Source organism: Bubalus bubalis, chromosome 16, assembly GCF_019923935.1.
Source record: "Bubalus bubalis isolate 160015118507 breed Murrah chromosome 16, NDDB_SH_1, whole genome shotgun sequence".
NCBI classification, from domain to species: Eukaryota; Metazoa; Chordata; class Mammalia; order Artiodactyla; family Bovidae; genus Bubalus; species Bubalus bubalis.
In genome coordinates, this window is record NC_059172.1 from 41,839,853 (window position 1) to 41,852,326 (window position 12,474).

At 47.1% G+C, this 12,474-nt stretch overlaps 1 protein-coding gene across 7 annotated transcripts in view; it reads right to left on the minus strand.

The window, feature by feature from the left end:
* Positions 1-1,724: 1,724 nt before the first annotated feature.
* SCUBE2 (signal peptide, CUB domain and EGF like domain containing 2) overlaps positions 1,725-12,474 on the minus strand; it is a 68,179-nt gene continuing 57,429 nt past the window's right edge. For all 7 annotated transcript variants that reach the window (XM_025266624.3, XM_025266625.3, XM_006051589.4 and 4 more), the window contains 6 exons: positions 12,117-12,284; positions 11,229-11,390; positions 8,413-8,610; positions 6,858-7,010; positions 2,930-3,009; positions 1,725-2,037 (listed from right to left, as the gene is read on the minus strand). In XM_025266624.3, the coding sequence (XP_025122409.1) occupies positions 1,885-2,037; positions 2,930-3,009; positions 6,858-7,010; positions 8,413-8,610; positions 11,229-11,390; positions 12,117-12,284 (914 nt within the window). In that variant the 3' untranslated portion in view covers positions 1,725-1,884. The remainder of the gene's footprint in view (positions 2,038-2,929; positions 3,010-6,857; positions 7,011-8,412; positions 8,611-11,228; positions 11,391-12,116; positions 12,285-12,474) is intronic.

The following is a 12,474-nucleotide window of genomic DNA, read 5'->3' on the forward strand; positions in this document are numbered from 1 at the left end:
TTCCAACGGGACCACAGAGTCTCTCAGAGTGGTTGATGGGTACAGACAGGAAGTTTCACGAGGACCTCAGTGGCTTGTGCATGGTCCGGCTCCTGGAGGATGTTTCACAGAGACCAGGTTTATGCAGCATCCCTCCAACCCCCAGGTACTGCCATCAGCTGCCTTCTTATGAAATCAGCAGTACAGAACCAGACAGTCCTGAGCATATAGTTACTAACATGCTTTGACAGAATGGTGCAGTTCAGCTCACCCCATCGGTCAGGTCACTAACTCATGTTATGTTACATCTGAATTTTCATCTTATAGTCAGACTCAGAAATGTAGGCCAAGTTCCGGCATTATAAATTACAAGGACCTGTATTAATGATACCTTTAAAAATGAAGATGTTCACGTTTTTCATGAGAGACTTAGAAAAGGGTATTTAGGACCATTCAAGTAAATTAAAAAACTTTGATTAAGGGCTTTAAAAAAGTCAATATTGCTTATAGGTTAAAAAAATCACTGAGGTAAAAAGTGAATTCAACAATGAAATAATCTTTGTTTTCTTCAGAAACATTTGTTGATCATTTTTTTGGTACTTTGGTGTAGAGAGCTGATTGTGTGTGGAGTTAGTTTGTTACTGAAATAAAACAATATGGTTGCCTGTAGGCAACCCTTTTATTAGGGAAACAGCAGCTTGTTTGATAGAATTTTTTTATTCACTGTAATAAGATTTTTGCCTGTGGATTTCAGCTTTTAAAAATTCAATAGTATTGAAAAAATCAGATTCCTGTGGGAGAAAATGATTGTGAGGTCCCACTGTGTTGACTGAAAGTGAGATGATTCTGCGGTACTCAGAGGCTGGGGTTAGTGTAGCTGCTTCTGGCGGTGGTGTGACCATTAAGGGAGTGAGGCCACCCTGAGCTGTGCAGCTCATGCCCTCAGTCAGTCTCTGAGCTTGGAGCGGGGGAAGGAAGACAAGCGTGACAGGCCAGGCCATACCACCACCACCTGGACCTCCACCGCCCTGTGGTGGGAAGCCCAGCTGGAAGGAGGACCCTTGGCGGTACTGACTCGGGCTGTGGGAATCTCCTTTTCGTGATGGATGGAGTCACATCCATCAGATCACATCGGATCTGAACTGTCCGGGCCTTACCTCGGTGCCCTGAAGGCACAGCTGCAGGTGTAAGACACGCACAGAGCATTTGCTACGAGACGGAAACTGGCAACACGAAAGGTCATCAACAGGTCCACATTATGATGTCTGTGGAAGTGCTGAGTTTCTACCTTCTTATTTCTAATTCTTTCTGCTTTAAGTATTTTTTGGTGATCACTGCTTGGAATCCAAGCTGTTGGGATCAAATTTAAGTCACACAGACCGGAGAAGGCTGTGGAGAAAACTGGATCCTCCCAGGTCTCAGATCGGGGGGAGGTGGACGGTGTCTGGAGGGCTCCCCTTCCCTTCCTCCCCGCTTTCCTGCTCTGCCTGGTCAAAGCCAACACCCGAGTACAAAGGGCTCCCTTAGGGAGGGCTATGCTGGAAGAAGCTGAAGTTTCAGACAAGGCAGCCCCCTCGAGGAGAAGTGAGGACCGAGAAGGACAGGTGAGTCTCACCTAAGCTGACTGAAATCCAGCTCAGCCAGCCCTAGATGTATCCAAGACAGCTGTCCCCACCAATGAGAAGCGGGTGAGACTCAAACCCATTCTCTGTCCACATCTATAATGCTGGGAAAGAAAAACCAAGTTCAATTTACCAAAATATCTGTATTATCTATAAAAATGGAACTCTAACCAGTCACTGCTACTAGAGGCAGCGTGATCCATCTATGCTGGCTGCAGAAGCAGATGGCCATGTCCTGCCAGCCCACAGGCCGAACACTGTGTCAAGTGGCACGTGGGCAGTCTTATTTGTAAGGCCTCAAAAACCTGGACACTTTGGAACGGAGCAATCGGATGAAGGATCGTGGAAACATTTCACGGGACTCCTGGGCTGTGTACTTGAAATAGTTCTGGGGGTGGGCCAGGACATCAAACAGGGCCTTGATCAGTTTCTTATCCTAAAAAGAACAGAATTCTTGTTACTGGGCCAAAATATTTAAACATGATGACATTTTGCCAATGGAACTATAATGTCCCACTGTGAGACAGTAAGTTGATCGGCTGAAAAACACTTTGTGAAAATTGTTTCCTCTGATTTTTACCCTTTTTTCCAGTTTTTCCCCCCCAAGGATCTTTAAAAAGCACATATTAGTTTCATAACAGAAAACTTAATATGTAAAAAATTGTTTTTCTAAACCACATGATAACTTTGGAATTTGGGGAATATTTTTAGGGTTAGTGATGTGGCAAGTGTTTATTTATACTTATAAGTATCTGAAAGTTGGTGAACTTCAGGCTTGAAGGATGAACAAGGAGCCAAGACTCTTCAACTATTTGGAGAATAAACATGAAAACATGATTTGCTGCTGGCTTGGATTTATGATAAACAAGTTTCCCACTGCTCTTCCTCACATTTCTAGATTAAAAAATACAATTTTACTTGACAACACTAAAAACAGCTTCCCTGGTGGCTCAGTGGTAAAGAATCCACCTGCCAATGCAGGAGACCTGGGTTGGGAAGCTCCCCTGGAAAAGGAAATGGCAACCCACTCCAGTATTCTTGCCTGGAAAATGCGATGGACAGAGGAGCCTGGTGGGGCTACAGTCCATGGGGTCGCAAAAGATTCCAACATGACTCAGCGACGAAACAACACAACAAACACTTGACAACACTAAAAACAACTCCCTGTTTTTGTTGTTTTTTAAAGAAACCAAGTCTGGTGAAGATATAAAACTGCCCTCAGCCCAGAGCAGGCTCAATGTCTGAAAGGCAGCAACGTGGTGGCAGAGGAAACTTTCCTCTGTGGTGCTCAGCATGGGTAACTGCCATGCCCACCTAGGTATACTCACCTTAAGTATTTCCTGATGGTTCTCAGATGCATAGAGCCTGCCGTCTCGGACTATGTCTTCAATGAGCTCCTGGTAGTCCTCTGTTTGAAAAAAAGGACACTTTTTTTTTTTTTTTGCTATGGTTTAGTTATTTCCAAGCTCACTCTTTTCTTTAATTGTTCAAATAATGTTCTGAGAAATGCCCCTTCTGTAGCTGAGACCGGCTGGGACCTGGGACCCTGTGCAGCCAGGCGGCAATGCTTGTACCTAGACACAGCACTCCTGGAACAAAATATAAAGAAACTGTATGGGACTAAAAATAATGCCATGCATATTCAGTTGGGGCAAACTCTGGACCCCAAAGATACAAGGAGGCCAAAAAACCCAACTGCTACTTTTGAAGAACCTGGAGCAAAAGCAGGGTACTGCCCATGCCCCCTGCATATAACACCACTAAAGGGGTGGGCAAAACACCTAAGCCACCCCTCCAGCCCAACCCCTGGACACACCCCTACTCTCACCCCACATAAGGAACAAGCTTGCACCTTCTTGGGGAGCAGGGAGCAACGAGCAAGCAATCGAGGGAACCTGTTTGTTCTCCCTCCCCTGGCCACTGCAGCAGGGCCCCAGTAAAGCCTTGCCTGAATTTCTTGTCTGGCCCACCGGCACCTGTACACCCTCTCCTGATCCTTTTCCCTCAGATGAACCTTCAGAGCATCCAGCCAAGGCTCCTCCCTCCACTTTGCTCACCAGCTCCCTCTTCTCTCACCAAATCAAGGGCGTTATTCCCATCATTCTGCCCTTCCTTTCCTACATTACAACTTTTCTCTCTCTGCTAGTCTTTCACATCAGCACAACAGACATGCTGTTGTGTCTCTAGTTTTTTGTTTTTTTAAAAACCTTCTCTTGACCTTATTTCTCCCTCCAGCTTGCATCCCATGTCTTTGCTCCCCCTTGTAGCAAAACTCCTTGAAAGAATTGTCAGCACTCACTGTCTCCAATTCTATTTTCTTTCTATCTCAAACCCATTCCAGTCAACAGTGGCCCCCACGACTCCCCCAGAACTGCTTGTCGGGGTCCCCAGTGACCTTCACGTTGCTAAAGCCCAAAGCTCAATTCTCAGTTGTCATCCTCCTTGATGCAGTAGCGTTTCGAAGTCTAGCCTATTTCCTACAGTCATAATTCAAATCAAGCATATGCAAGACACAATCTCTTTAAAATTCCAGGCAGAAAAAAAGTGCCTCTCTGTATGCATATCATGTGCAACAAAACCAAACAAATCAGAAGAACATCACTGGAACTGTGTGGGAGGAGTTCTCAAAAAAGTTTCCCCTCCTCAAGTGATGGGAAATGGAAATTCATAGGATAAGACTCATAATTACTAACTGAATACATGTTTGTACAATGTCTCTGGTCCTCTGTTCATTTGGTTTCTTTCTTCTTATCCTTTAATTTTAGTGAATACAAAGTCTATAAAATATGAATAAGGGTACATTTTTTTTTAATCTTGAATTCCTCTGCTGCAGAGTTAGAGAATTAGCCCCTCAGGGAATTAGCCCCTTCTGATGAGGAGTTTACCATTAGGAATGCCTGTCACTATGCTGGAGAGCTGTCTGGCACCACAAATCCTTCCAGATCACCATCTTTTTTTTGAATTCTTATTTATTTATTTGGCTCCAGTGGGTCTGAGTTGCAGCATGTGGGATCTAGTTCTCTGATCAGGGATTGAGCCTCGGAGCTCTGGATTGGGTGTGTGGAGCCTTAACCACTGGACCATTAGGGAAGTCCTCAAAAGCACCATTTTTTTTTTTTTAAATCTTTCCTCTGCTTTTAAGAATGACTGTCTTCTCACTTGCTCCAGTTGTCATGGGAAAAGCACTCCAGTGTCGTAGGTAAGAACTCAGGAGCTGCAAAGGCCCTGCAACTTTGTCCTCCTGTGTCCTCAGGCGCTAACTAAAATCTCTAAGCCAGAGCGGCCTCATCTATAAATCAGGAAAGAGGTGCAGTCACATCTCCTGCCTGGGCAGCTGGGAGGAACGCGCCAGGTCAAGCACACTTGGCACTGGTCCTGAGTTCAGCACACGATAGCGCAGCTGTGGCCCTCCTGCTTCTCTGGGCCGGTGGGCTAGTCTGTAGCAGCCTCGGCTGCCCCTTCTCAATGCAACTGCTGTTCTTCTGGGTTTAGAACCACATATCAGATTTGTCTGAAATATATGTTGAGAAAAAATATTAAATAGGCTCTGGTGAGGACCTAAGAGGCTCTGCATGGCCAAAGCATCAGTTTTTCAACTATTTTCTGCTGTGACGTGCCAGATCCATTCTCATGAGCCTAACCAGAGTTATATGTAATTTTCTCTGGTTCAAGCGACAACTCTTTATTTGAATTTTTTTTTAATTAAAAAAGCAAGATGTTTTCATGTGTCACAGAGTTGAGAACAGCCTGAACTAAAGTGTGTGAGATCTGGTGACATTTGTTTTGGCTTCTCCGTGGCTTTTGGGTGCCTTCCCCATCCCAGCTGGCTACCTGCGGGGAGAGGAGGATCTGTCTCCCTGCAGAGCCACATGGCAGCCATGTGTGTCCATCTAGGAGTCTGATGCTGAGATCCCTTGTCTTGGTGTCTGACATGTTTTAAGCACCAAGATGATGATTCTAGATCTTATCACATGTTAGAAATAAACTATGTGAGGTGTTCTTAGGAACTCCGTAGAATACTGTCTTTCCAAAACAGCAACTTTTCATACTTGTCTGCCTGAAAACCTTCAATGGCTCCCTATACAATTAGGTCTACCCTTCCGAGCTTGGCACTTGAGTCTCGTCATAGCCTAAGCCTGCCTCCTACCACTCTCATCTCTCACTGCTGAGCCCCGCACACCCTGCCAATTGGCCAAATCATCAGGCCCCAACATGCCAAGTACTCCATCATTTCACCCATGTCATTTCCTTTTCCTGAATGTTCTTCCTGCCGCTTATAAGAAAACTTTTAAATTCTTTTGACTCAAACCTCCTGAGACTTTGCTTTATTCTCTCCAAAAACCCATGTAAAGTGAACTGCAGCCCCTTCTCTGTCCTCACACAGAACCTTGTACATGCCCTGTTATAGCATCTATGATACCATATGCATTTTATGACTGTCACTAACCACACTGACTCCAGCTCTTCACTCAATACCTGGCATAGGAGATGCTATTAAATATTTGCTTCATGGATGAATGAATAAGTTCATGATGAATAGATGACTCTTCCCCTACTAGGTTATGAGTCCCTCCAGGACAGGATCTAGTTCATTTTGTATTCCTAGTAAATGTTTGTCCCACAAGTCTCAGAATTAGATAGGGCCCCAGGTCTCACATCGGCCACTCCTTCATTTAACAAGAAGAAAGTAAAACCAGAGGTCATCTAACTTGCCCAAAGTTAAACAGCAAGTTAGTGGCAGAGACAAGACCAGAACTCAGGTCTTTTTCCCCATCCTTAGGATTCCATATAAGAAAAGCCACAATCATAATAAGTTAATATTTGCTGAGCATTTACTATGTCCCAGGCACCAAACCAAGTTCTTTATGGATTATCCCACCGAACCCTCACATTAAGTCTAATGATTATCTATCTTCATTTACATATTAAGAAAATGAAGCCTAGAGTTGGTAACATCACAAAGTCACAAAAGAGATGATACCCAACCTGCCTAACTCCAATGCCCACATTCCACCCCATCAAGCTATGCCCACTTTTATTTACTTTCTCAAACATCCTTTCATGCCTGTAGTTAGCGTCTCCAAATACCTGCTTAGAAACTGGCACTTGTGAGTCAGCAATGTCCTTTCTCCATAACCTGCCTGCATTGCTGAGCATGTGTGCTTGTCAGCACTCCGCCAGCTGGCCCAGAGTGGGTTCTGTTCAAACCAGAGCTGATCCTTACACATGTTGCAGCCTGAGCTTCACAGTGCTCACCATCATATGTCACGTATGGGACCTGGAACCCTCTGGCGCTGTTTCCCTCATTGGACTTAAACTGAATCCACAGCCTCTTGGATCTGGAGGTGAAGGCGATGGGGCGTTCATAGGTCTGGCAGGTTTCATACGTTGTCACAGAATTGGATGAAGCTGCCAAGGGAAGTTGGAGGGAATGGGGTTCAAGTCACCACTGAGCCTGCAGACAATGGACACTCATCTTTTCAGATACTCAGACCACAGAACAAGTCATGTGCAAGGGTTCTTCAGGACCAGTGGAGTCCTCAGAAGGAAACTGGAAATCTAGTCCTGGACATCTAGTAGATGCAGCTGGTGATGGTGGGCCCTATGGACAGCTCACCGCAAGGCCCCTGGCTGGCAAAGGGCAGCAGCTCAGGCTGCAGCAGTCATGCAGGAGCTGAGTTAGGGCCCTCACATTCTAGAGCCAACCAGCTGTAACCTAGTGATAATCACCACCATTAGCTGCATGCTTCCTAGGACCAGGCAGCGTGCTCTGCATTTTATGGACGTTATCTCACTTAACCCTGCCCTCCCCCAAACAAGAGGAAGTTGGTGCAGTGGTTCCCTCACTTATAGAGAGATTAAGTATATGGATCACACAGGGTCACACAACCAATATGTGGAAAAATCGGGACTCAGACTCACACCTGACTTCAGGCATTGCAACCACTAACAAGAATGGCCAACACTCTGTGGTGGCCTGGTGCGTCATTATTGTTCTCAGTGCTTTGCAAATATAAACTGATCCATTCCTCACAACAACCTTATGAGGTAGCAACTATTATTATCCTCATTTTAACAGATGAGCACACTGAGGCAGAAAGTTCTAGAATGTATTCCAAGACCATAGAACTAATAAGAGGTGGAGTTAAGATTCTGACCCAGGAAGTCTGGCTGCAGAGCGCCCTCACTATGCTGCCTCTAAGCTGTGTTGATGGCAGTATCCTTTTATGCACACCGGGTCATGTGTCAGGACGGGAAGTGGGTCCCTCCTTGCTGGACCTGGCCTTGGTCTTGGTCAGTGCCCAAGCCATGAGCTGTTTCCCAGGGTGAGGCCTGCATCTGGAGTCCTGAAGTCAGCCCTCCCTGAGGTTCACTGACACTGTGTCCTTGCCGAAGAGGCTTCCCAGTGAGCACAGAGGGGAGACCGACCTGCGGCACTGCTTCCTCTAGGGTTCAACAGGAGGTCTCAACCTGTGGTTTTGTCTAAATTTTGTTTTCTTGGAAAACCCTATAAACTCATGTCTCATCTCTGTTCTAATACAGGGTGGCATTCCAGGCCTGCATCTCCCATTTAAAGTCAGGCATAACCAATAGGAACATATTGTACAACACAGGGAACTATACTTAATATTATGTAATAACCTATAAGGGAAAATACTCTGAATCACTGTTTTGTACACCTGAGACTCACATGATCTTGTAAATCAACTCTACATCAATAAAAAATTTTTAAATAATAAAGCCAGGTGGTGTGCCGTCAGGCTTCCCTGCTGGCCTCAGAAAGGGAGGGGAGCAGAGGCGTGAGACGCACCAGTTTTCCGCATCACGAGGTAGTCGCCACAGTCGTCCTCTATGGGCAGGAAGATCTCAGGGACCACAATCAAGATGCGGCGCTTAGGGGGTGGATTGATGGTCCAGGTACATTCTGTGTTGGCTGGGTAGTTGCCTGGGTAGTTTGGGGATTCGATGTATCCGGTGAAATCACCCAGCTCCCCTCCACACCTTCTGTCTGGAAGAGGAAACGCCATGAGTCATGAAAGTACAACAGAGCCATCGTCATGTCACGGCCAGCACCCGCTTGGCTAGGGAGAACCACTGCATCTCTGTTGCCACGGAGGAACAGGGCCTGAAAGTGACACCATTGTGGGGATAAGTCTGTACCAGCGCCCCCCCCACACCGAACCCCCCAACCCCCGCTAAGAGCCCAAGTACATTAGCTTTCCACACAGAGCCCACCCCTCTGAGTTCCCAGGGCATCATTTTCTCATCAACTTGAAGGTCAGGGGCAGGTGTTTGTGAAACAAAAGAATAACTTTATTTTTTACTGTTTTGTTTACAAAGTCCAAGCACTGGGAGAACGGGTGGTACAGAACTGGCAGGTCTGTCAAAATAGGGAGAACAGAGCTGACTGTTAGCAGAGGGTATTCTACCCTTTCCTAGACATCTCTGGTGAAGACTTGACAGCCATACTCTCACTTTTCTATCTGGTCAAGACCATGTTTTATTTTCAAGTGGGGAAGAAAATTCCATTCAGCTATCAGTCAGTATGGGGCGTGATACACATTTGCCTCTGGCACCAAAGACATGTGGGTACACACTTGTGGGTACACACACACACACACACATACGCTCCACCTCAGCCACATCTTCACTAACTATCTCTCCACTCATCCAACAAATATTCTTGCCCTTTAAGGAGCTTATGTTTACAACTATCAGGTGAATGTGTTCAAGAAGATGTTGGAGGGACTACCTTTGGCCTCTCTAGTTGTAACTTGGATTTATTATTCCTGGCAGAAAAAAATAAATAGGCTTTTGTTCCTGGAAGAGAAAAAGGGGAGGGGAGAGCCCTGGATGCCTCTGAGCCTGACTGGCCAACTGAGGAACTAAAAAACAACTGAGGGCCAGGGATGGGGGACAAGGAGACAGATTCATCTCCGTAGGGAGGAAAAACCTTATCTCCTCACACTGTGAACTGACCAAGTCTAATCTACCAACAGACTAGGATATTATGAGCAGCAGTAAGCTTCCTGTTAAGGCCAATGGTCAAAAAGAGACTAGACAGCTACTTATGAGGATGTTATTAAAAGGACTTCGTTGGGATAGAGAGAAAACTAGATACTCTTCCAGTCATAAATTCCAATGATTCACCCCTCCAATCCCCTACTCTTCCAGTTTGGAGAAGCCTTCTGCTCCCCTTCATGTCAGTCTTAATGACACTGAATCAGCTTAGTTTGTCTTTTGGCCTTTACTAGAGAATTTCACATGGTGGTTATAAACAACAATCAAACAAACCACACAACAAGTTGTTGAATGACTTACCTCTCCATTCTTACAGAATACAAACCAAACTCTCTAGCCTGGCAGTCAAGATCACAGTGAAAAAATGCTGCCTGCCATAGCAGGAAACAAAGGATGTTGCGGCCATCAAGCCACGAGACACTGCAGGCACCCCAAAGGATGCACCCTGAGGAGACTCAGGATGAGAAAGCAGAGGGCACCGGCCCCAGATAGCTGAGGTGCATATCGAAGGAATGATATCAGTGAGCCCAGACGCTTGCAGCTTCCCATACACAGAAAAGTGTTAAATTCCTTAACTTGAGATGTCTGGTTTTCTTTGATTAACAGTAGTCTTCTGATGCTCCGACTACCTGGTCTCTCTTTACTGCTGTGTATCTGGCTCCTCCCTTGCCTCTTTGGAGCAGTTCCTTACAGCTTATCAGAGAGGCTGCATTCCAGGCTTAAGTTCTCAGTTTTGTGTACCAAATAAAACATAATTCTCAACTTTTAGGTTATGCTTTTTCTTCCTTTTCTGGTCAATAAGGCCTCCCTTCCTGGTCTGCTCAGCCTCCCTGCTGCGCATTCCATGATCAGGTCCAGGGGTTTCCTCCCATAAAGCCTTTTACTCTCCTGAGTCTGTGCTTCCTCCCAGCTGCTCTCCTGGGCCTGAGGCTCATTCTTCTTCTCTCTGCCAACCTTCCCCGTCAAAACCTTCTCCTACCCTCCTGAAGCCTTTCCTCTTCTCTCCAGACAGAGGGCTCCCCTGGTGGCTCAGTCAGTAAAGAATCCAACTGCAATGCGGGAGACCTGAATTCAATCCCTGGGTTGGGAAGATCCCCTGCAGGAGAATATGGCAGTCTACTCCAGTGTTCTTACCTAGAGAATCCCCATGGACAGAGGAGCCTGGTGGGCTACATACAGTCTATGGGGTTGCTAAGAGTCGGACCCATCTGAGGGACTAAGCATAGCACAGCACCAGACAGAAGGCGTGGCTCCTTCCTCCGCAATCCCACAGCTGGTGCTGCTGCAGAACCAAGGACTCATTCTGTCTGCAGTGCCTGACACAGTACAGATCCTCAAACAATGCTTGCTGAACAGGGCCGACCTGACATTTTGCCCTTAGCAGGAAATTACAGCCGGTACAGCTTGCCTGTCTGGAGAAGTAGACTGGATGGATACAGGTGAGCACCTGAGGGTCCAGCACTGATCGGCAGAGCCCTGAGCAGGGCTAAGAGCAGCTCCATGGTCCCGAGTGAACCATGGACCCCTGCCATCCCCCACCCCCAGGTAGGCCCAAGCACTTGCCCTCTTAAGCACCACTGTGAAAAGCCTTAGAGGGAAACCTACTTTTACACTGGGTTATGTTTGTGGAGCCATCAAAGTCAGTCGTGGTATTTCCTGGGCAGGAAACACAATGATTTTTTCCAAATTCTGGCTGGTATGTTCCTGCTGGGCAACGAATGCATCGGTGAGTAGTGGTGTTGTAGAAATGTCCAGGTGAACACTGAACTGCAGGAGTGGGGGAGGGTGGAGAGAACAACAACAAAAGACTATTTTTATCAAATGCAACACAAGAAATTTCACAGTTCATGAAAGAAATGTTTATTCCCAAGTGAAGTACTGCTTTCCTACTAATCTGGGGCTAATCAACACTTAATTCCCTAAATAGCCCGCTTGGGTGGGACCTGTGATTCATGACACCGAGAAAATTACAAAGGGAATGAGGTATGGGTGTATCTTCTGAGTTTGGGGTCTGTGCCATCAGACACGAATGCTCACAGCTCTGTCTTCACGCACAGCAGCTTGTGAGCATGGAGGGGCACAGAGCCGACCCCAGGGTCCAGGCTGAACTCTGGCAGGAAAGGGTAAGGCTCCAGAGAAGGGGCAGGGTCTGTTCTGGAGCAGGGAGCTCTAGGTAAGGGAGAGGTGCTAGAGGAACCTGGAAGGAAGGAGCAGAGGGAGGCTGGGGACTAAACCTGCGTGCTTCTCCCCGGTCTCCCTGCAGTCAGCCCCATCCAAAGGGGCCAAGGTGGGAGGGCAAGGAGGCCCATGTCTGGGCAGTTCCTGTGCTCTCTGCCCATCCTGCAGGAATGAATTGCCTTGGAGACCTAAGCTCCCTGCCGCTGAGTTCCACACAGGGTGCCTCGGGCTGGGCTTGATCGGAGCTGTACTAGACTCCTTGGTCCTCAAAAGGAAAATTCCACTTGGGGAAATGGCAAGCTGCCAAGTCCTCACCTCTGGTTTCACAGTCCTGAAAGGAAGTGGCTCCAGGGTGTTTGGTGGGGAGGCCCCCTCCACAGGGAAAGCAGGAAGTGCGGCCGGCTTCAGGCTGGAATGTGCCCCAGGCACAGGGCTGGCAGGGTGTGAAGCCATCTGCAGAGTATTCACCAGGTTGGCACAGACCTGGGGGAGGAATGACCCTAGGTGAGCAAGGCCCCCGGGGAGAGCCTGCCCCACCTCTCTGCAAGTGAGATCAGAGAGATGTGGTCAGGCCTGTCCGCCTGTGCTGACCTCGGCTCCCACCTCAGCAAGCAGAAGCCTTGTCCTGCCCTTCGGCTGACTCCGATGAAGTGGCATGTGGGTGCCTGATGTT